The sequence below is a fragment of the Aaosphaeria arxii genome (assembly GCF_010015735.1).
Source record: "Aaosphaeria arxii CBS 175.79 unplaced genomic scaffold BU24scaffold_1, whole genome shotgun sequence".
NCBI lineage: Eukaryota > Fungi > Ascomycota > Dothideomycetes > Pleosporales > Aaosphaeria > Aaosphaeria arxii.
The window spans coordinates 3,186,537-3,206,384 of NW_022983474.1; the positions used below are offsets into that span (position 1 = coordinate 3,186,537).

General features: G+C 49.0%; 7 protein-coding genes across 7 annotated transcripts; 5 read left to right on the forward strand and 2 right to left on the reverse strand.

Annotated features, from left to right (window-relative positions):
- Positions 1 to 317: 317 nt before the first annotated feature.
- BU24DRAFT_383556 (AIP3-domain-containing protein) lies at positions 318 to 3,511 on the forward strand (the record flags this gene model as incomplete). Its single annotated transcript, XM_033524816.1, has 2 exons — positions 318 to 502; positions 607 to 3,511. Coding segments are annotated over exons 1-2 (2,976 nt in total), but the record flags the coding sequence as incomplete, so codon positions are not given.
- Positions 3,512 to 4,514: 1,003 nt separating this feature from the next.
- Positions 4,515 to 6,233, reverse strand: BU24DRAFT_470267 (NAD(P)-binding protein). Its single transcript, XM_033532659.1, has 5 exons — positions 5,855 to 6,233; positions 5,642 to 5,789; positions 5,295 to 5,567; positions 4,904 to 5,217; positions 4,515 to 4,719 (listed from the first exon to the last, which is right to left on the reverse strand). The coding sequence occupies exons 1-5, from the start codon at positions 6,172 to 6,174 to the stop codon at positions 4,599 to 4,601; spliced, it is 1,176 nt and encodes a 391-aa protein (XP_033389836.1). The 5' UTR covers positions 6,175 to 6,233; the 3' UTR covers positions 4,515 to 4,598.
- A 703-nt stretch (positions 6,234 to 6,936) lies between these two features.
- BU24DRAFT_470269 (Metallo-hydrolase/oxidoreductase) lies at positions 6,937 to 8,027 on the reverse strand (the record flags this gene model as incomplete). The annotated part of the gene is made up of 2 exons (XM_033532660.1): positions 6,937 to 7,575; positions 7,644 to 8,027. The coding sequence occupies 2 exons, from the start codon at positions 8,025 to 8,027 to the stop codon at positions 6,949 to 6,951; spliced, it is 1,011 nt and encodes a 336-aa protein (XP_033389837.1). The 3' UTR covers positions 6,937 to 6,948.
- A 2,816-nt stretch (positions 8,028 to 10,843) lies between these two features.
- Positions 10,844 to 13,108, forward strand: BU24DRAFT_21699 (protein phosphatase-like protein 2c). The gene is made up of 7 exons (XM_033522012.1): positions 10,844 to 11,184; positions 11,364 to 11,676; positions 11,735 to 11,808; positions 11,856 to 11,940; positions 11,994 to 12,200; positions 12,254 to 12,514; positions 12,586 to 13,108. The coding sequence occupies exons 1-7, from the start codon at positions 11,149 to 11,151 to the stop codon at positions 12,984 to 12,986; spliced, it is 1,377 nt and encodes a 458-aa protein (XP_033389838.1). The 5' UTR covers positions 10,844 to 11,148; the 3' UTR covers positions 12,987 to 13,108.
- Positions 13,109 to 14,858: 1,750 nt separating this feature from the next.
- Positions 14,859 to 15,995, forward strand: BU24DRAFT_339068 (WD-repeat protein-like protein pop3; the record flags this gene model as incomplete). Its single annotated transcript, XM_033523162.1, has 4 exons — positions 14,859 to 14,880; positions 14,930 to 14,951; positions 15,002 to 15,497; positions 15,555 to 15,995. The coding sequence occupies 4 exons, from the start codon at positions 14,859 to 14,861 to the stop codon at positions 15,993 to 15,995; spliced, it is 981 nt and encodes a 326-aa protein (XP_033389839.1).
- An 826-nt stretch (positions 15,996 to 16,821) lies between these two features.
- Positions 16,822 to 17,289, forward strand: BU24DRAFT_417142 (uncharacterized protein). Its single transcript, XM_033526638.1, has one exon. The coding sequence runs from the start codon at positions 16,956 to 16,958 to the stop codon at positions 17,139 to 17,141; it is 186 nt and encodes a 61-aa protein (XP_033389840.1). The 5' UTR covers positions 16,822 to 16,955; the 3' UTR covers positions 17,142 to 17,289.
- A 134-nt stretch (positions 17,290 to 17,423) lies between these two features.
- On the forward strand, positions 17,424 to 19,570 carry BU24DRAFT_470275 (sugar transporter STL1; the record flags this gene model as incomplete). Its single annotated transcript, XM_033532661.1, has 6 exons — positions 17,424 to 17,810; positions 17,873 to 18,223; positions 18,279 to 18,656; positions 18,709 to 18,821; positions 18,872 to 19,157; positions 19,227 to 19,570. The coding sequence occupies exons 1-6, from the start codon at positions 17,714 to 17,716 to the stop codon at positions 19,568 to 19,570; spliced, it is 1,569 nt and encodes a 522-aa protein (XP_033389841.1). The 5' UTR covers positions 17,424 to 17,713.
- Positions 19,571 to 19,848: the final 278 nt, after the last annotated feature.

A 19,848-nucleotide genomic window follows, 5' to 3' on the forward strand; every position in this document is an offset into this window, starting at 1 on the left:
AGGGTTGCAATTACATATTGAGGTGATGGGAATTCGGACAACGCTTTCAGACTCGAAAGACTTCTGATGACGAATGCAGCAATGAATAATCATACTGAAAACCTGCAAATAAAAAATATAATAGAAATAATCGATTTCAGGCGAAGAGTGTGAAGGAAGAGTGCTCGCTCAACTACTGTGGATGGCCGAGTTCACCCACCCTCACCCCCAGATAAGGCCAACTTCGGTTACATGCTAACCCCTTTCCAGTTTAGCCGATCCCTGCACGTTCGTTCCGAATGTCACACGCCTGAGAGACTCAACTGCACTGTGAACATCATACCCGTACACTGTCACTATCACTGTCAAACCATCACACACGACCAAACGCCCACGGAACGGAACCCCCCTCTCCCCACAAGAGAACCAGATTCACGCGGGCGCATCCAGCATGACCACATACAACGAGGAGACCGGTTCTCGGTCCTCCCAGCGCTCTTCACATTCCAGAAGAGCGCAAAACGTAAGTACTGCTCCTCTTCTATACCAATACATTCCTGCTGCCACTCCTGCCCTCCCTTTCCATCACTCTGTTCGCCCACCAGACTCACCATGAGCCCCGTTCAGCCACAACAACAGCTGTCGCAGATCGAGAAGAGCGTCACACATCTGCTCGTCGCGACAAAACAGCTGCTCGAAACCCTCACACTATGGTCTCGCGGAACCGCCACCGAGAGCGAAGTATCCGACGTTTACGTTCGTCTTGGCTACGAATTCAACATCGCCTCAAGAGCCTTCAACGCTATAGGCGTGGATACACAAGACCTTGGAAATGTGCCTGAACTACTGCGTGGAATATTGGAGGAAACCCTCAGCCAGGAAGCCTCACAACAAAGCCTAGATAACTTCCTGCCGCGTATCCGCGACATCATCATAAACCTATTGCACGGTCTCAAGAAGAAACAACAACGGCTTCGCCAGCGTACGGGGAGGGATGGCACTCTCAATGGCTCAGGTCAACGACAAGGCAGTATCGACAGTACCGGCGAAGCAAGTGAACCTCCTCGAGCAGCTAGCACGCGTCTACCCGCCAGACCAGATGGCGACCTTCCTGGCGCTGACGGTCCCTCTCTCCCGCCGCGCTCTTCTTCGGTCCCTGGACGCGCCTCGCCAACCAAGTACGAATCCCTACCAGCGAATCCACGCTCGAATAGGGCTACAGGGACCAGCCAGCACTCTACCGACTCCTCCATGTCCAGCAACACAATGCAACAAATCCCAGTCATCGCGCCCTATCCAGCTGACGATCCTATGCCCAAATCTCCTGCCCCGCCACCAACCATCAATTATGCCGCAGACTTCCCACCACCTCCTCCTCCCCCGAAGCAAGAAGATGCACTGGCTGCGCTGCAGCGGGGTGGTGAGTTGGAAAGGAGGGCATCGAGGCGTTTCTCTGCATACCAAATACAGAAACACCTTGGTACGAACGGCATACCTCTTCCAGCCGTGCAGAACTCCCCCATTCCGAACCGAGGCAGAGACGTTCGCGAATCGATGAACGCCGTTCGCATTCGTGGATCTCTCCTTCATAGCCGCCAGCGATCCAATCAGCGACCGATCGTCGATACGAATGTGGAAAAGGGCTCCAGCGTACCCAGACGTATTTCAGAAGAGAGCACTCAGAGTTCCGTGCCCAGCATTAAGCCTCCTCCAGAGCCGGTACCTGAGGACAGCCCACTGCAAAAGACACCCGACGATAAACTTGGATCACCCAATTTTCCTGGCGCCGAAGGCGAGACGCCTGTCGTGGGAGCAACTCTGAATGGACCATTGGCTGAGCCAGCGGATTTCCCAGCAGAGTCTCCCGCCAAAAGTGAACCGAAAGCTACTAGTCAGGTAGCTAGACAGAACTCTCGGCGTGTCAAAACTCCATCACCTCAACCAGAACAGTTCATTCCCGAGCAGTCACCCCAACCGGGTAAAGAGCTCACCCTGTTCTTGCAGTACAAGAGCAAAGTCAAGAAATACGTATTTGCTGATGGGTCGGATCTTTCTCCTGGCCGCTTGCAATTGGCTTTCATCGAGAAGTTTGCATGGGACACTCATCGCAATGGCGAACTACCCGAGATCCATATCCAAGATTCCGTCTCTGGTGTGCGTTATGAGCTGGAAGACATGGGCGACATCAAAGACCGCTCAGTCCTCGTTCTCAATGTCGAGCAGCTCGACGAGGTCAAGAACCACATCGATGACAAGTTCGGTGGGTTGAGTCGCCTTGTAGAGAGCATCAAGACTGTTGTTGAAGACCAGCAGTCCGCTATCCAACGTGTGGCCGACCGTCAACAGCAGGCAGCCAAAGAGATTGCTGGCATCGCTGCAGCACCTACGATTTCTTCGGCCCGGGTTTCGACTATATTCCCCCCACGCTCACCTATGCCATCAAATGGACCCACATCAGAGTCGTCCATATCTTCCGCCACCCAACTCAATGAAGTCCAGTCCCTTCGTCGAGATTTGGCCGTTGTCCGACAGACTTATACTTCGTTTGCTGCGGATATTGAAGCGAGCATGTCTGCCATTCGCACGAAGGCTTCTGCCGTCAAGTCAACGGCCGTCAAAGCTGCTTTACCTACTCTTGATGGCGATAGCGGGCGTGCCTACGTCAATGCTGGCAAGAAGACACTCCAGGAGGACTCGGAGAAGATCGTCAACCGCGTCGATGATCTGCAAGATCTTGTTGAAGATCTTCGCAAAGATGTGGTCATGCGTGGTGTGCGACCTTTACCCCGTCAACTCGAAGGCACGGCCAAAGACCTGTCCACTGCGACTGCAGAGCTCAAGAAATTGCAAGATTACCTGGCAAAGGAGAAGCCGCTTTGGACAAAGATTTGGGAGCAGGAACTCCAAACTGTCTGCGAAGAGCGAGACTTACTTACTATGCAAGAAGACCTTGCCGCCGATCTCCAGGATGATCTTGAGAAGGCTGCCCAGACTCTTGAATTGGTAGAACAGGCTACTAAGCAACAAAATCTCGAAAGCGATCAAGGCCAGGCCAAAGGCCAACGCTCAGCCAGTGGACGAAATCTAGTCAATGCCGCAGCTTTTGATAAAGCCATCGACCCTCGCCAAGCTCGTGACGGCGTTCTAGGAGAAGTCAAGGCTCTTCAGCCAAACCACGAAGGGCGCTTGGAAGCCATCGAACGAGCCGAGAAAGCTCGCCAGAAAGAACTCGAAAGTAGGCGTGATGGAGAGTTCAAAAGAGAGCTTGGTGCTTTCGTAGAGGAAGGGAAATTGAGAAAGAGTGGTGGCGTTGAAGAGGTTGAGCGTCTTCGTAAGTCGAGGGACGAACGGTCTCGTAAGGAGAATCACGAGCGAATGGTAGCGAGAGAAAGAGCTAGAGCCGAACGTGAGGCTGCCGAAGCCGCCGCTGCTGCCGAAGCTGCCAACGAGGAAAACCAAGAAGACGGCCAGGAGGGGGATGAAGCACCAAATCAGGAAGAGTCCAAGGATGAATCAGTGCAGTCACCTGAAGGTGATCGCCCTGCCTAATCCTAGCTCTTACGTCCCCTGTCTTGATGCTGATCTCGCATAGATGATGCTATCTTATTGTCGCCAACACGAGCCTACACAGTTCGACCGTGGGTCAAAGTCGGTTTGCCTACATTATCTCTGTCACCTCCCACATCCAGCCTACCGACCATAGGCACAGACTTTGGATCCACTTCGACCATCCGCCTCATCGAGACTCCATCTACAACCCGCTCCAGAATAGGATCTGAATTGTCTCGAATTGGAGACTACGATAGAGCCGCAGTCCCACAGCCTACTTCTTCGTTAACCAGACGGTCCCCCAAATCGACCTCATCCGAGCGAACCACCCCGAGATCGGTTCTTCTTGGAATTAAAAACCGGGATAAAGTTGATACGAGAATCTCGCCATCGGGGCGTCCCCGGGGGAAAACAGTTCCTACTGTGGGCCGTACAGAATCCCTAACTCCAGATCGACCAGCAAGTGCGCTCAGCATGACACCCAGTGTGAGCAGCAGACACATTGCAAACTGGTTCTCGGGCCTCATCGGGCGCTAGGCCATATCTCCATAACTTTTCCATCACTCCACCATACCTCTGGAGAAAGTCCCATTCTACTGTTTACCCCTCGATGTATTATTCTCCCCTTTTCATTTTCGTCTTTCTATGTGTGTGTTTTTCACCTGGATCATGCTTATTGCACATTTCCTACATTGTCTTTACTTGTTTTGTTATCTCCCTCATGGAGTTCAATTGGAGCGTTATTGCATGGCGTCTTGCACGGTGTTCTTTAGGCGTTTATGGTCATCACCATGGTTCGAATTTCGTTGATTGGTAGGAGTCGTGTCCCGGGCTTTGCAGTATACGGTGGAACTCGATATCGACGAGGGCAAAGGAAGGAAAGGCAAACAAATGGGCAGGGGTTTGGTATGTTTGCTACTGGGATTGAGATACGCATTCGCCCCAGTGGTCACGTGGAGGGAAAGGCATAGTCCATCAATGTCCTTTGTTTGCAGGGCATAATTATGAAGCAGCAGAGTACGTGCAAAGGAGATGATGACGGTGCGCGAGAAATCGAGATTTGGAGCCTTTCATTGGAGGCTCGTGACTGAAGATACTTCTTGAGCTTGCCACACTGTGATGCGCGTGATGTGTGAACCTTCATGATCCGTTGTTCTTCCACCATAAATCCCATGATGGTGCGCACAGAGACTAATGGAACAATCGCAGTGCTAACAGCTTTCCTAATGATTCTAGAAGTACTGCGAAGACAAGATTAACAGTGAGCGTTCACAAACAAAGATTGTAGATGGGATCCTAATTCATACACATCCCAAATTCAATATTCCCCCCAAACCCCTTCTTCCGCATATACATATATCCAGCCACCCCTTACCACCTCTCTTGATACTCCAAAAAGCTCCCCACAGCATCCCTCACACACTCCTCCAGACCAATGCACTCCCACCCAGCACCGAAAACCTCACGACTCCTCCCCGTATCCCAATCGCCAGGGTGCGTATCCACCGGCACTATCGCTTCCGGGGTTCCCTCCGGCACCTTCTCCCTCAGATCCGGGAAGTTCTTCCGGATGGCGTTCGCCACGAGCTGCGGCGTGATGAGGCCGGAGGAAAGAATGATGCGCTTGTTTGACGCGGCAGGCGCGGTCAGTGCGAGGATGTGGCCGCGCGCTACGTCGCGGACGTCGATCTGAGGTTCGTTAGTTCCCACTTTCGCTGTATGGAGGCGTTCAATTTGAACGATTCGGTGGAATGGGGTGAGCGTACGAAATGGTAGAACGGAAATCTGGCGGCTTCCACCGACTGGTGCTGTCCGGCAACGAAGGAATAGACGTCGAAGAGGTTCGACCCGTTGATGTTGGAGGGGCCGGAGACAGGTTGGAGCATTGGGCCGATGGTGGTGACGGGGTCGAGAACTGTGAGATCGAAGTGAGGTGTGTGGTCGGTCATGTACTTCCATGCGGCTCGCTCGGCGAGGGTCTTAGAGGCACAGTAGGCGAGGACGACGTTGCCTTGCTTGACGGCGTGCTCTACTGTGATCTAGGAGTGTATGTGAGTATGGAAATTGGTGAATGGCTGAAAAGAGCAGCAGAGAGGGGGAGGGAGAGGGTTACAGGATTCCAATCAGTCTCGGTGTATGGCTTTCGTGGTTTAACGGTGTATTCAAAGCTATCGAGAACTGCTGCTGCGCTGCCGAGTATGACTACTCGTTTCAGCGATGAGTTACCATATTTATGAGCAGAAGACAGGAGTTCGACGGTCCTTCGTGGTGGTCAGTCTCGGTATTTGTTATTCTTCACACGACATTGGACTAATTGCTTGCTCACCCTTCAACCGCCGGTTTAATCATCTGCTCTTGCAGATCCGTAACGGAGAAATCTGTCGGACTGGCGGCATGGATAACATAGTCGACATCGCCTACTTCGAATGCAGCTTGGTAGGCCCCCTCTTTAGTAAGATCCGGAACGTAAGTGAATGTGACATGTGGCTTCCATTGCGGATGGAGTGCAATCAGTTCCTGGGCTTTCGATTCGGAGCGAACGGTAGCAATAACGTAGTATTTATGCTCGATGAGCTGGGAGAGAATGTGGGCGGCAATGAAGCCGTTGGCGCCTGTAAGGAGGACTCTTCCTGTTGGCTGTGACATTATTAGGTTGAGTAAAAGGCGGGCTGCGTTTGGAGATTTGAGGATCGTGTTAAGTGGGAGTATGGATGGTATTTGGATGTTTCGTGCCTTTGAACTGTCAGCTGTCAGATTATAAATGAACTAAATGTTTACGCCGTGGGTGGCCTACTTTGTCAGTCAAAAGAGGAGCGAACAAGAGGGAACGACCTGAACTTGATTTTAAATAAGAGTAGTTGATCTCTGTACAGAATTTGACAAATTGCTTTACAGACTCGCTAATCTGCGGTTTGAATAAATTCTTACGAAGTCCAAAATGTAGTTGTAACTAACGATCAACAGTCGCGAAGACATGGAAACAAGTGACTTGGCATTGCATGCGTGTAAGCGTGCGAGTCGTGGCTTATGTCTTGTATTTCTTCGATTGGATGTAAGAACCGATAAACTATCCTACCCTTGTCAAAAGCATCGTCTCAGCTGAAGGAACTCAATTGTAAGCGGCGATGCTGTAGTGTCAACACCTTCCCCCCACTGGTGCAGAATCTCTATGGCCAAGATATTAGAAACGCCCAGGTAGGGTTGAAAACACATTTGCAATCACTAGTATACTACGGAATGGATCATGGGATGACATGGGGTTTCAATTGGGATTTGACCAAGGATTTCATTGTAAATGCTTTTGCGATGCTATACAAAATTAACTCCGCCCAGAATGCTCTATGGAGAAGAAATACATAAGAATGTAACAAGAAAAGTAGCCGCCCTATTCTATATGTAGAGTCTCTTCCGTCATCATATTTACGCATTGGTCAACTGCCATCCATTGAGCTCAGTGAGATTGTTGAAGGCCGTGAAGTCGGTGAAATGAGCTTGGCGTGTTCCGTCCTTGCCAAACTGTTCGCTAGTGATATTGAGAAGAGTAGCCGAGGTAGTAGACTCGTTTGAAAGAAGGCCGGGGAACTTGTTGTCAATGAGGCTGAAGATCTCCTTGGGAGTAAAGGCGTCTTCGCCCTTGGCTTGGACCTCGTCCTTGAAGAATGTCACGTAGTCTCGAGTGTGCTGCAGGTCTGTGGTGGCGTCGAAGTCTTCGAGAGTCAGGGAGTGTCCGGGAATGATTCGCTTTGCGCCGAGAGACTCGATGAAGTCGAGGGTGGATAGCCAGGCTTCGCTGAGGGCGGTTGTCAACGAGTCAGATACCCACAAGTGCATGGTGCGAGAGTAGACCAAGTCTCCGACGATGACGGTCGAGATTGACGGGATCCAGAAAGCGGTCTCGTCGATGGTGTCACCAACAACAGGGCTAACTAGGTATATGGGTGTTGCTTCGTCTCCGGGGAGGGCGAAGAATGTGAAGTCGTATGGTGTAGGAAGAGTGACGTTGTCTACAATGCTATCTTCGCCTAGGATTCCTTTCCATTGTTGTATCTATTTGGAGATCAGAGTTAGCATTGCAGTCGTTGTTTTAATGAGAACCTCTGGTGGGATTGACATACCTTCGAATTGGCTTCACCCTTGATCAATTCGACAGATTTCGAGTTGGCGTAGTACTTTGTTTCTGGAAACTTGGCCAAGAAGGCAGCTCCGCTGAGGTAATGATCTGGATGGCTGTGAGTCGAGAAGGCGGCCACAAGGGGTTTGTCCGTGGTGTTTTTGACCCATTGGGCGAGGGCATCTGCCTGTGGAACAGCAAGTGGGAGGTCGATGATGACTGCCGCCTCAGAGCCGATGATCAGAGATGAGACAACATCCAGTGATTGAGCCGGGTTAAGGAAGTTCTCCACGCGAAGAGATCCGGTTGAGTTGTCACATTTCTTGATTGCAGCAGCGGTGCTGGTGCTCGCAATAGCAAGCAGACTGAAGAGAGTATTGCGAATCATTGTGGTGGATGGGGGTCTTGGAGGCAAACTTGATACAAGGAAGAGTATGCTTGAATGCGAGTGATGGATCGAGAAGATCAGTGGTGACTATTTCTTATATCTTATATCCATAACGGAAGCTATATAAGTGGGAGTCTTCCTTTTCCATGCTCTTCCAGACTTATCAATAGCTGTCTCTGCAATTTCCGCCATACTTACCATAGCAATTATGCGGCAGGCTTGTGCGCAAATCCTCCTTAAATTTCAGTGCTTAAGTAATGTGCCTGGAGTTGGGGTTTGCCAATGTGAACGGGTGCAAATCTTTCGCGATCATTTACAGCCGATTCTTTACGTATGTGAATTGCGATGGGGCGAAAGGATGCAATTTGTGTCCGAAATCTTACCAAGTGCCTTTGGCTGATCTAACCGGGTCCGATCGTGACTTTCTCGCTCTCCACGATTCAATACTTTTACTTTTCCTTCGACATGTACAATAGCATTGTAATGGCGCACTGGTTGTATTCATCGCTCCCTTAACTTGATCTCTCAATGACTGGAAGAAGTGTGTTTGCCTTTTCCAGGAGATGTTCAATATGTCAATCAACACGTGGATACAAATCTGAAACGAAATTTGAAATCCAGGTTCAAAGAACAAAAATGACAAACCACAAACATGGTTATTTTGGATCCGATTGATTATATATTCACTGAAGACATCTCGGCATTAGGGTTTGAGCGTGCTGTGGTCCGTGGCATTGGTAGAGCATGCCCGTAGCGCTCGTTTCGCGTCGATCTCCGTGAAATTGTCCGCCTATGCTCATACTACTAAGTACCCTATGGACCATCTAGTGATGTTTAATTTGTCAATAGCTCCTGTGTGTAGCCAGTCGTTTTGCTGGCTGGGCATGCTTTTCTACAATTTGATTCCGAAACACCATTAAGAGCCCACAATTTCAGCCCTGAATTATATAAGTATCGGATAAGATCTACTTGATCTGAGGCCCTGAGCACATCGTTAATTTAATCCCGTTTGCACTAGTGCAGCGAGGTTGATTAATTGGTGATAATAAAAGGATGCTGCGAAGAACGACGTTGTAAGGTTTCTAGGCAACTAGACCATTGTCTTAAATACTCATCCAGTTACCCTTAAGTCAAGTCCATGTGAGAGCAAGATGTATCGTGCATGCCTCTCACGTCTAAAACAGTGCTGGCAATGCCTGCGACCAGGATCTTTCGTTATGAATATTTTGTAAAGTCAGTGTCCCGTTTGCGGGCAGTAAACCGGTTTGTTCAGTATGTTTCTTATTCTTAACCCATATGTATACCCTATAGTTGGTATCTATATGGACCATATGCTCCGTACACCATTTGTGGTAAATCGTGCTTCGCTTGCAATTTGGTCTCTCGACACCGAATACCGCGTACAAGAAATTATTATTATTACTTCTCATAATAACATGATCGCACGATGTCAAAACTACTTGAACCTGATGTATCAATTAATGGGAAGAGATAAGCAAGGCATCGCGTTGGGTGGGTTCTTGATCGTTTGATCTATTCATAGAACCTTTGTTAGATCGCAGCCGTGGCGTTTCAATGTGGCGCCTGGCTAAATCACAAGTATGAACAAGACAAGCAATGCAAATGATATTGAATGTGCACGTGAATGCGGGTCGTGGCTCGTCAAGACAAAGAGGCAAACAGTTAAGGACAAAAGTTGACAAGTCTGTGATATGGAATAAGTTGTAAGTATGGATTGTGCCGCTGGTTGAATCCATTGCTCTTTGTACGAAAGTTCGAAAGCGAGGAATATGAGAATACTCGATGATGGTTTGTGTTGCTGACTTGATGGCGCAACAACGACCTCTGAATACGACTTTTCGCATGCGCGGGCACCTAAGATTTCACCCATCAGGTACTTTGTATTGTAGACACGACTGTAGAGGCAGCGAACGGGTGGGGCGTAGGGTTGTGGGAACGAAAGACCCAGTTCGTCAGTCACGTGCGGCTGCTATCATGGGGTGGATTAGTTACACGGTACTCCAGAGTCCTTATAGAGTACCTTCCGGACGTATGTATGTACATAGTCATTCCTTAATGGAAAACAGCGAGATGGAGTGGAACTCCTATTTAGAAGTTGATGATCTATACCGCGACTCTCTCATAGTGATGCCATAGCAGAGTCAGAGTCTCCCGGGCATCGTCTCGCGACCCTGATGCGTTTGGCGGCTACCGACATCCCCAAGTGTTATTCTCGTGTAATACCGAGGTGTCATTGGTTAGTTGTATCAAGCTGATCATGTCCTGATGAAGCGAATCATTAGGGGCCCAGGCAGTTCTTTCGACTCGACTAGGACATCACAGCCACTAAACTGCACCACGTAGTGTAGGGCAAACCGGCACCTGAAAATTTGAGATACGGACACGGGAACGGACGAGAATAATGCGTGAGTATACCTCGTATATCTATCATTATTAAAGGGTTCTGCCATAACCTCCCTCCTACTTTTGGCGAGGGTCAATGATAGATGGTGAATACCTAGTTTTGTCGTGAAGCGTGACATTGATCTGTGATGATGCTAGAGTTCGAAATAGTGATATAATACGATTAATGGTACAGTAATAATAACAATAAAAAATGTACTTGAAAATGGAAGAAGCGAAACATTGTATCGTACTTTGTTGCTTGTAGTACCTCCGTAGTGTAACAAACAATCTTCACCATCACGTCTCGTGAATTGGCAATTTTATAGCAAGCGTGACGCTAGAGCCATAAGGGGATTAGCGCAAGATGAACGGCCAACCGTCATGGCTCTCGACCTTCCACTCCACGACCACACGACACTTCCCAATCTCTCTCTCTCTCTCAATCTCTACCCTAAACCTTCAATCTTTGTCGCCTGTCGTGCGGCTCCAAAACTTCTCCCTCCTCTCTCTCCTTCCTCTTCCCTAATTTTTTTGATACCCTCGCGATCATTCTCCGCCAGTGTTCTCCCCCTCCGTCCTCGTCCATCTCGTTTTCCGAACAACCCCACACTACATTGCACCATCGCAGATACATACCCACGAAGCATTCCGCGCTCCAAAACCTTACCCCTCTCACAAACTTATCGCCTCAGGGTCCTCTTAGCCCCAGGACATCATGGGTCAGACTCTTTCGGAGCCGGTGGTCGAAAAGGTATATTGCGCGCAATTCCCTCTCTCTCTTACAAACATTACACTCGCTCCCCCGCCCCCGCACGACCGCGTCGGCATCGACATTCTCTCACCTTGGCAACCGCCGTCTGCAGCCTGGATTTTGCATGTTTTTCACTTCGCCTTGAGTCTATGCTTATACTGACTGTTGCAATTTTACAGAAATCAGAGAATGGCGCCAGCGACTCCCTCATCTTTGGCGTGTCCTCGATGCAGGGCTGGCGAATCAGCATGGAGGACGCCCACGCAGCTGTCCTGAAATACCACGCTAACGGCGAGGATGAGAAGTCGATTCCCGAAGACAAGCGATTAAGTTTCTTTGGTGTTTACGATGGTCACGGAGGTGATAAAGTTGCTATATACACTGGAGACCATTTGCACGAAATCGTGGCAAAGCAGGAGGCATTCAAGGAGAGAGACATAAAAAAGGCTCTGCAGGATGGGTTTCTCGCCACCGATAGAGCAATCCTGAGCGGTAGGTTTTGGGGAAAGATCATCTGGTGATCGCACCATGGCTGACTCACATATGACAGACCCTAAATACGAAGAGGAAGTCTCGGGCTGCACTGCGTCAGTTGGTGTTATTTCCAAGGACAAAATCTGGGTGGTATGTTCAGTCATTATGCGCTACCCGGCAACTACTCATCGTTACAGGCAAACGCTGGAGATTCCCGAACTGTCCTGGGCATCAAGGGACGGGCTAAGCCACTGTCCTACGACCACAAGCCCCAGAATGAAGGTTGGCAAAACAAGAGTCTACTCAACGTCTGTCTGGCACTAATTATTTTCCAGCTGAGAAGGCGCGTATCCAAGCCGCCGGAGGTTTCGTGGATTTCGGCCGCGTTAACGGCAACCTTGCGCTATCCCGCGCAATAGGCGATTTCGAGTTCAAAAAGAGCGCCGAGCTCCCCCCTGAGCAGCAAATCGTCACGGCATACCCGGATGTCGAGATACATGATATCACTGAGGATGATGAATTCGTCGTCCTTGCTTGTGATGGTGCGAACAGTCCTTCACACCATCTACGAACTATACACTAACAAAAACTTCAGGAATCTGGGATTGCCAATCATCCCAAGCAGTCATCGAGTTCGTAAGACGCGGTATCGTGGCAAAGCAGGATCTTGCGGCTATTTGCGAGAACATGATGGACAACTGTTTGGCGTCAAACAGCGACACAGGTGGTGTTGGCTGTGACAATATGACCATGGTTATTGTCGGATTGCTTCAGGGCCGCACGAAGGAGCAGTGGTACGAGGATATCGCTAAGAGGGTCGCAAATGGGGAGGGTCCTTGCGCTCCGCCAGAGTATGGCAAGTCTGAGAATTCTCCCTCACCCGCTGAGTCGGGCGAATAGTGCAGCTTGTTCTAATACATCCTATAGCCGAATTCCGGGGTCCCGGAGTCCACCACAACAATGATGATTCAGCTGATGACATCGATATGGATCTCGACCAACGCTTCCGCCCCAACAACGGCATGGGAGGCCGCATCATTCTACTTGGAGATGGCACTGAAATATCGACCGAAGCGCCCGACAGTGAAATGTTCGATCAAGATGATGAAGACAAAGACTCGGAGCCAGAGAAGACTGACGCCAAAGACAATTCCCGGACTGCACGCGAAGAGACCCCCGGCCCAAGCTCCAAATCTAGCAACACTCAAGAAGCCACTGAATCTCCCTCGTCCGTCAACACCGAAAAGTCCGAGACGCCGGCCAAGGACACAACTGTGCCAGAGAAGATAGTACCTGGATCTAGCGCGGAGGGAAAGAGCAACAAGTGAGTTGTCTGGTTGTTAAGCGCTCCCGTATCGCTGGATTGTTTTAGAGTGGAATTCTTTTCTTGGACCAGGCTCGGGGTTTCTAATTGTTCCACTACACGTCATTTGTCATGATAGGGAAGATATGTTGATGAGAAAGGGACTATGCTATTGACGGGAAGCGACGAATTCTTTTATCTTGTTCTTCTACCGTCCAAGGATACAACACACACAAACGCACTTATCACGAGCCAACATTCTCAGATGCATGAATGACCGAACCATGATCATGAACGCATCTCCCTCTGATTGTATACGAACGACAAGTTACCAAAACGCTCTGCCTATCATCTCCTGCCCAGGAAGATGTACTGCCACGCAAATACTACCAAGCAGATCCATCCACCCCCTTCGTTTTCTTCCACCAATCCTTACAACGAATATATACCTAACATTCGGCGCTCTCGCAACCTATGCTGACTATGAACCTCGCTTTTTATACACGTTCCGCATCAACGTCACCGAATCCCTTTGCGTCATGTTCCGCGTCCCTTTTAGTGGATCATCTCGTAGATTAGACAGCCCGCCAAGACAATTTTTGCATTGCCTCATCACTTCTTCAGAGAGCACATCTACAACTTGATCTATACTGCGATGTTGTTACAGTGTAAGTGCACTGAGACTCGTGACGGTCTCTGTACCCTCATGCTCCGTGCAGTATATATTCGAGAATATAAGTTCTCCCCATTGATGACCACACTTGGTTATTTAGATTCACATTGCCAATGTATTGCCCAATTCACCACAGTACCTGCTTTCCTACGATCTCGAACTCATAGGCAGAAAGCAGCAACTCTCGTGCCTATAACCTGTTTAGTCAATCAGCAACGCAGATTTGAAAAAATCTAGCCTTCCAACAGCTTTCGCGCTGAGAGTGTGCATATAGTGGTGTTGATTGCACTCTGTGTTCGGGCTTCTTGAGATTGGACATTTGGCAAGTGTGAACAGTTTGGGTTTCGACAATTATTTCTTAGTGTTGGACTATGAAATCGACCCCTGAAGGTCGATGAACTACATTTATATGGTATCTGAACCATCAAGAAGTCAGCGTCAAAGTCATTAATGAGCGATGACGAAATCGAGTTCCGATAATTCAATGCCGCCATATTGGAACTGTGCTTTGCCGCAAATGAGTATCCTGATGATACTACACAATGTCCAATGCATGATGTGTCAACATAAGAAAAAGGTATTATACGCGATGTTGAAGCTTTGTCCAAGCTTCCAGATATGATTTCAAGGTGGCAGCAGAAGTTGTCACTTTCCCCAATGTGGAAGGCATTGTATGTCGTTCCAATGGGATGGTCGTTGGGTGAGACAGCTTTTAACGAAGATCACCGTCTACGGAGTAACTACCTACCCAAGTTACTTTCTGCCGATACCTGATCTCATGGCCGAGACGGGAAAGCGAGAAAGTGTGCACTCATGTGTTCGCTGATTTATAAAACTGTCGCTTTCCTTGTCTAACCTATCTCATTCGAAATGAGATACATCCAATTGATTGGTAGCGGGCGCCATTCAGAACTGGACAATGAACCAACTAGGCTCAACCTAAAGGTCATCATTGATACAATATTATCGAAATACACTACCCTCGGACCGCATTGTTCAAATTACACGCAAGTCATATTTATGATTATACATATGAAGGAGCTATCCCCTTTTGGGTGACCGCCATCGCGCCAAGCTTTGGTGGGGATAACTTCATTCCCATACTCTCCAGGACATGGCAATCGCAAGCAACGTGTTACCTCATTATCGACATATTATAGACTTCGCAATACAGAAGCTTGCGTTTATACGCCATTGAAACATACGACGATCTGTTCTGGGACCATGTCGGTCATTCTCTGCACCGGTAATACTCTCTCTACTTGCCCGGCCCTCCATCCACTGACGATCTATAGCTGGCTATGACCATACTATCCGGTATTCCACCTTTTTGGTGATGTTGAATTGTTGAGCTAATGCTATCACAGCTTCTGGGAAGCCCTCTCTGGCATCTGCTCGCGCACAATTCCCCATCCCGACTCCCAAGTAAACCGCCTCTGCATCTCCCCCGACAAGCGCTATTTGGCCGCCGCTGGTCACCATACGGTCAAGCTTTACGACATCAAATCCACAAATCCGAACGCAGTGATAAACTTTGAAGGGCACACAAGTAACATCACGGGCGTCGCGTTCCACTGCGAAGGGAAATGGATGGTCACATCGTCTGAAGATGGCACCGTCAAAATTTGGGACACACGTAGCGGGAACGTTCAGAGGAATTACATGCACGGAGTACCTGTCAATGACGTGGTGATACATCCAAATCAAGGAGAGTTAATATCCTGCGATCGAGGTGGTAATGTGCGAATATGGGACTTGGGCGAAAACAAATGCAGCCATCAGTTGATACCCGAGGACGATGTGAGCGTTGCGAGTGTCACTGTTGCCAGCGATGGTACCATGCTATGCGCGGGAAACAATGCTGTAAGACTCCCCGCAAGCGAACGGGCGTTTGCTTACATACTGACATGATATTTGTAGGGAAATGTGTACGTCTGGCGCATGGTCCAGCGTGGTGAAGCAACTTCGCTTGTCCCTGTCTGCAAATTCATCGCGCATCACACCTACATAACACGCGTCCTTCTCTCTCCAGACGTCCGACATCTGGCTACCTGCTCCGCCGACCACACAGCGCGCATATGGTCTGTTGATACCTCTCAACCACACAACGCGACAGCTCAGGACGGACTTCCAGCAGAGCGCGATGTAAACGCTTTCCCACTGGAGACAACTCTCCATGGACACCAGAGATGGGTCTGGGACTGCGCGTTTAGTGCCGATTCTGCATACTTGGTGACTGCATGCTCCGACCATTACGCACGGTTATGGGAACTGAACAGTCAGAGCATCATCAGGCAATACAATGGCCATCACCGTGGTGCGGTATGTGTGGCGTTAAATGACACGGCCGTTGGTAACTGAGGGGAGGGAGTGATTGTCAATCCTGCTCCATGTTCTATCTGGGCAAGACTTTGGGCAGAGCTGTTGAATTGCATTAGCGTGGCGTTACTTTTACTGACTCGGAAGCACGATGAGTACTGGACAAGAGCAAAGGAGCGTTTGGCGTTTATTATAATTATGGGAATAACCTTTCCAGGAGTGTTAGCTTGGTGCAATGTTCATAATTTCACATCAACACGGGTGTAATGGTGCAGCTGCATCTATCTGTATACTAATGCCTTGTTCGGTATTGCTCGATTGAGGAAGTCGTCAACATCCATTGGAACTCTCACTAGAGATGCGGGCCGAATAAGTCAACAGCGTCACAGTCTAATTGGATGATTAGAACCAGTGCGGCACAATATTGATAAACTCAAAATTACGGCCGGAAGGTCAAGAAGCTCGCTTGGTCGATCCACAGGTACTGGAGGCAAGGAAGAAGCATTGGCTATCAATCGCGGCGACAGGTTTATATGGTGGATATGTGCGTTAATTGTTAAATCTCGAATCTTACCAGCACTCATTGTTCGGCCAGCTCACAATCTCGTCTTCTTATTATGACAGTACTCAATTGTTCTGGTGAATCAAGACTCAAGAGCTGCAAGACAAGCACCCTTGAGGCTCCGCGATTCATGAACCAAGACTCCACAAGATGTCAGTGGCGTCGCCCTCGCCAACGGCAAAAGACTTCCTTTCGCATTGCAGTACCCATGCCCAGTACGCGGACCTTTTCCGTCCGAGAACCAAGCATTTGATTCTCCCCAGCTTTTCGCCTTCTGTTTCGCCCAAGGTTTATTTCCATTTCCCCCACACTTATTCCCCGTACTACTGCAATTTGCGGACTATGTTTCCTGGGGGCCCTACTCTGCAAGTGCTGCCATTTGCACTACTGTATGATAGATACCTGTTGTCGGCATACTTTCCTGGTATCCCACATGCGCCATGTCTAAGAAAGGCATCCCGAAAAACCGGAAACCTACCACCGGCTCGACAATGTACCTTCGTACTTTTTGCCGCGAAACGAGGCAGTATCGTCATTCGTCTTTCTTTACTTCCTTTGCTGCAAACCGTCCGTGCTCGAGGGACAAACACGAGCTCGACTATCCTACAATTGGGATGAAATCATGACCTTTTGTGGGGCGATCAGCATTGCGCAGAGTAGAACTTGGAAATAAAGGAAGGAAGCGTGCATTGGCTCAGTGGGGGTGGAGGGGGTTCCAGATAATAGCATTGCAAGTTTTGAAATCTGGGGAGGAAGTCCGGGGCAATGGAGCAGGGGAGCAAATGCTGTTTCCGATGGGGTGATAGGTACCTTGGTATTGAAGCAAAGCATGCATGCGTACGTGCATTGGATGATTGGCGATGTGCACTTTGCGGCTCCTCATCCGAGGTTGATTCGGTGAACTAGTTTCCTGGATCGACTGCACTGAGGATATGGTGTGGTGTGGAGGAGAAGCATAAATGGGAGGGGTCCCGTATGATTCAATGCCAGACGGAGATCTTTGGAAAAGTTCGCTGTCATTCATAACGTGGTACTGGCCCCGGTCAGAGACGGTTTTCTTTTGGACGATTCGCTCATATCCCCAGGCTCGTTACGCGATTTGGTACGACCTCAATCTGACGTAGACACATTTGAGTGTTGCGTCAAACAAACACGACTGGCGAGGACCCTCAATTGAAACACACAGACTAAAGACAAGATGGCGAGGAAGTATCTTGGTGGGTCTGGAGAAGCCCTCACGGTCTGGATTTCCGTCGCTGCTAGTACCGTCCTGATATTCTACGGTTACGATCAAGGTATGCTCGCCTTCTTTCAAATCCAGTCGCGACTAGGATTCAGGACTTATGCAGTCTCTCAGGTGTATTCGGAAATGTAATTATCAATAAAAACTTCCTCGAAACATTCGGCCATCCAAGCGCAAATATGCAGGGAGTCATGACCTCTGTCTACAACATTGGCTGTTTCCTCGGCGCCATGTCGACAATATGGACGGGTGACATACTCGGTCGTCCCAAACAGATTATACTCGGATCAACCGTGATTGCTATTGGCGCCATCATCCAGACTGCATGCTGGTCAGTCCCACAAATGATGGTTGGACGGGTGGTCGCCGGACTGGGGACAGGTATGAATACAGCTACCGCAGGTGTATGGCAAGCCGAGACAAGTAAGATGAGCAGCAGAGGAAAGCTTGTTATCATCCAGATGGGTAAGCAACACGATTCGAATTATTTTCAATGCATGTTTGACTGACAAGTATGCAGCCAACTGCATCACTGGCTTCTCCATCTCGAACTGGTTGACTCTCGGCTTCTCCTTTGCACCTAAGGATGTGGCATGGCGTTTCCCATTGGCATTCCAGATCTTTTTTACCCTTTGCATCTATGCCTTATGTCCATTTCTTCCAGACTCTCCTCGACTACTCATCAGGAAAGGAAAGAATGAAGAAGCGCTTGAGGTTCTTGCAGCACTTGAAGGGCACGGCGCAACAGTCGATTCGCCAAGCGTCGTCGCTCAGTTTAACATTATCAAAGATATCCTGGATCGCGAACATGTTAACACTTACACTTGGGCCCAACTTCTCAGTGGACAAGGGCCACCTGGCGTGCTTCGCCGCATGATTCTTGGTGCATGGATGCAAGGTATGTACCTTCACACTCGATGTGATTGTGCTATGTCCTAATGTTCGCAAAGCGATGAACCAGATTTCCGGAATCAATGTCACAAGTTACTACATGAGCTACATCTTCATCAATGCCCTCGGTATTTCGGAGCTTCTCTCGCGTATTCTTGCTGCCGCTGGTAGTGTAAGTTGCCCCTTCTATTCTTATGAAATTTGGATTCTCATGCAGTGCAGGTTGACTACCTCATTTTCGCCTGTTTGGCCTACTTCGTCATCGAACGGTACGGCCGTCGAAAGGTCATGATGACTTCCGCGGCCGCCTGTTCCATCTGTTGGATCGTCATTTCCATTGCTCTAGGCCTCTCCGAACACGGCGGCGATGAGTACAAACTTGGCATCGTCGCAGTCTCCTTCTTCTTTGTGTTCTTCGCCAGCTTCGGAATGGGTGTCCTCGGTGTTCCATGGCTATATCCCACAGAAATTAACGCCCTTGAGATGCGAACCAAGGGAGCTTCGTTGGGTACGTTACTCCTTATTCTCAGTTTTTCAACACCCCATCTTGTACTCAGACTAACATCTGTCGACGCAGCAATGTCCACAAACTGGATTATGAATTACATGGTCGTGCAAGTTACCCTCCCTGGAATCGACAACCTGGGCTACAAGTTCTGGATCATCTGGGCAGTAATTTGCTTCGCCTTTATTCCTATCACATACTTCTTCTATCCTGAAACTGCAAACCGCACACTAGAGGATATCGATCGTTTCTTCGAAACCAAGCCAGGCATCTTCATCCACAGGAATAAGCTTGCTGTCCAACTGCATAGACCGGCAGAGTATATTGAAGCCGACGAAAGAATTGCGGCAAACGAGGGTGGATTTGGCGACAAAAAGAACAGTTTAGATACCGAGATGGTGGAGACTAAGGTATAATTGTGCACTCATAGGGCCCATTGCCACATCTGAACAAAAAGAGGTTACAAGATGAACGTAAATACAGGGAGAATGTCTATTTTGTAGATGATAATACAAACAATATATCATATTCTTCATCCATATGTCTTTTCCTCACTTTTACTTCATAAGACTACTTTACACTTCTTAAGATACCCCACAAGAGCCTCATGTGGGGCATTTGAACTTCCCCATCCTTCCCCAGTACTCCAATGCCTGCCCTTGTGGGCATGTTGTAGCATTCCCCAAACCCCACA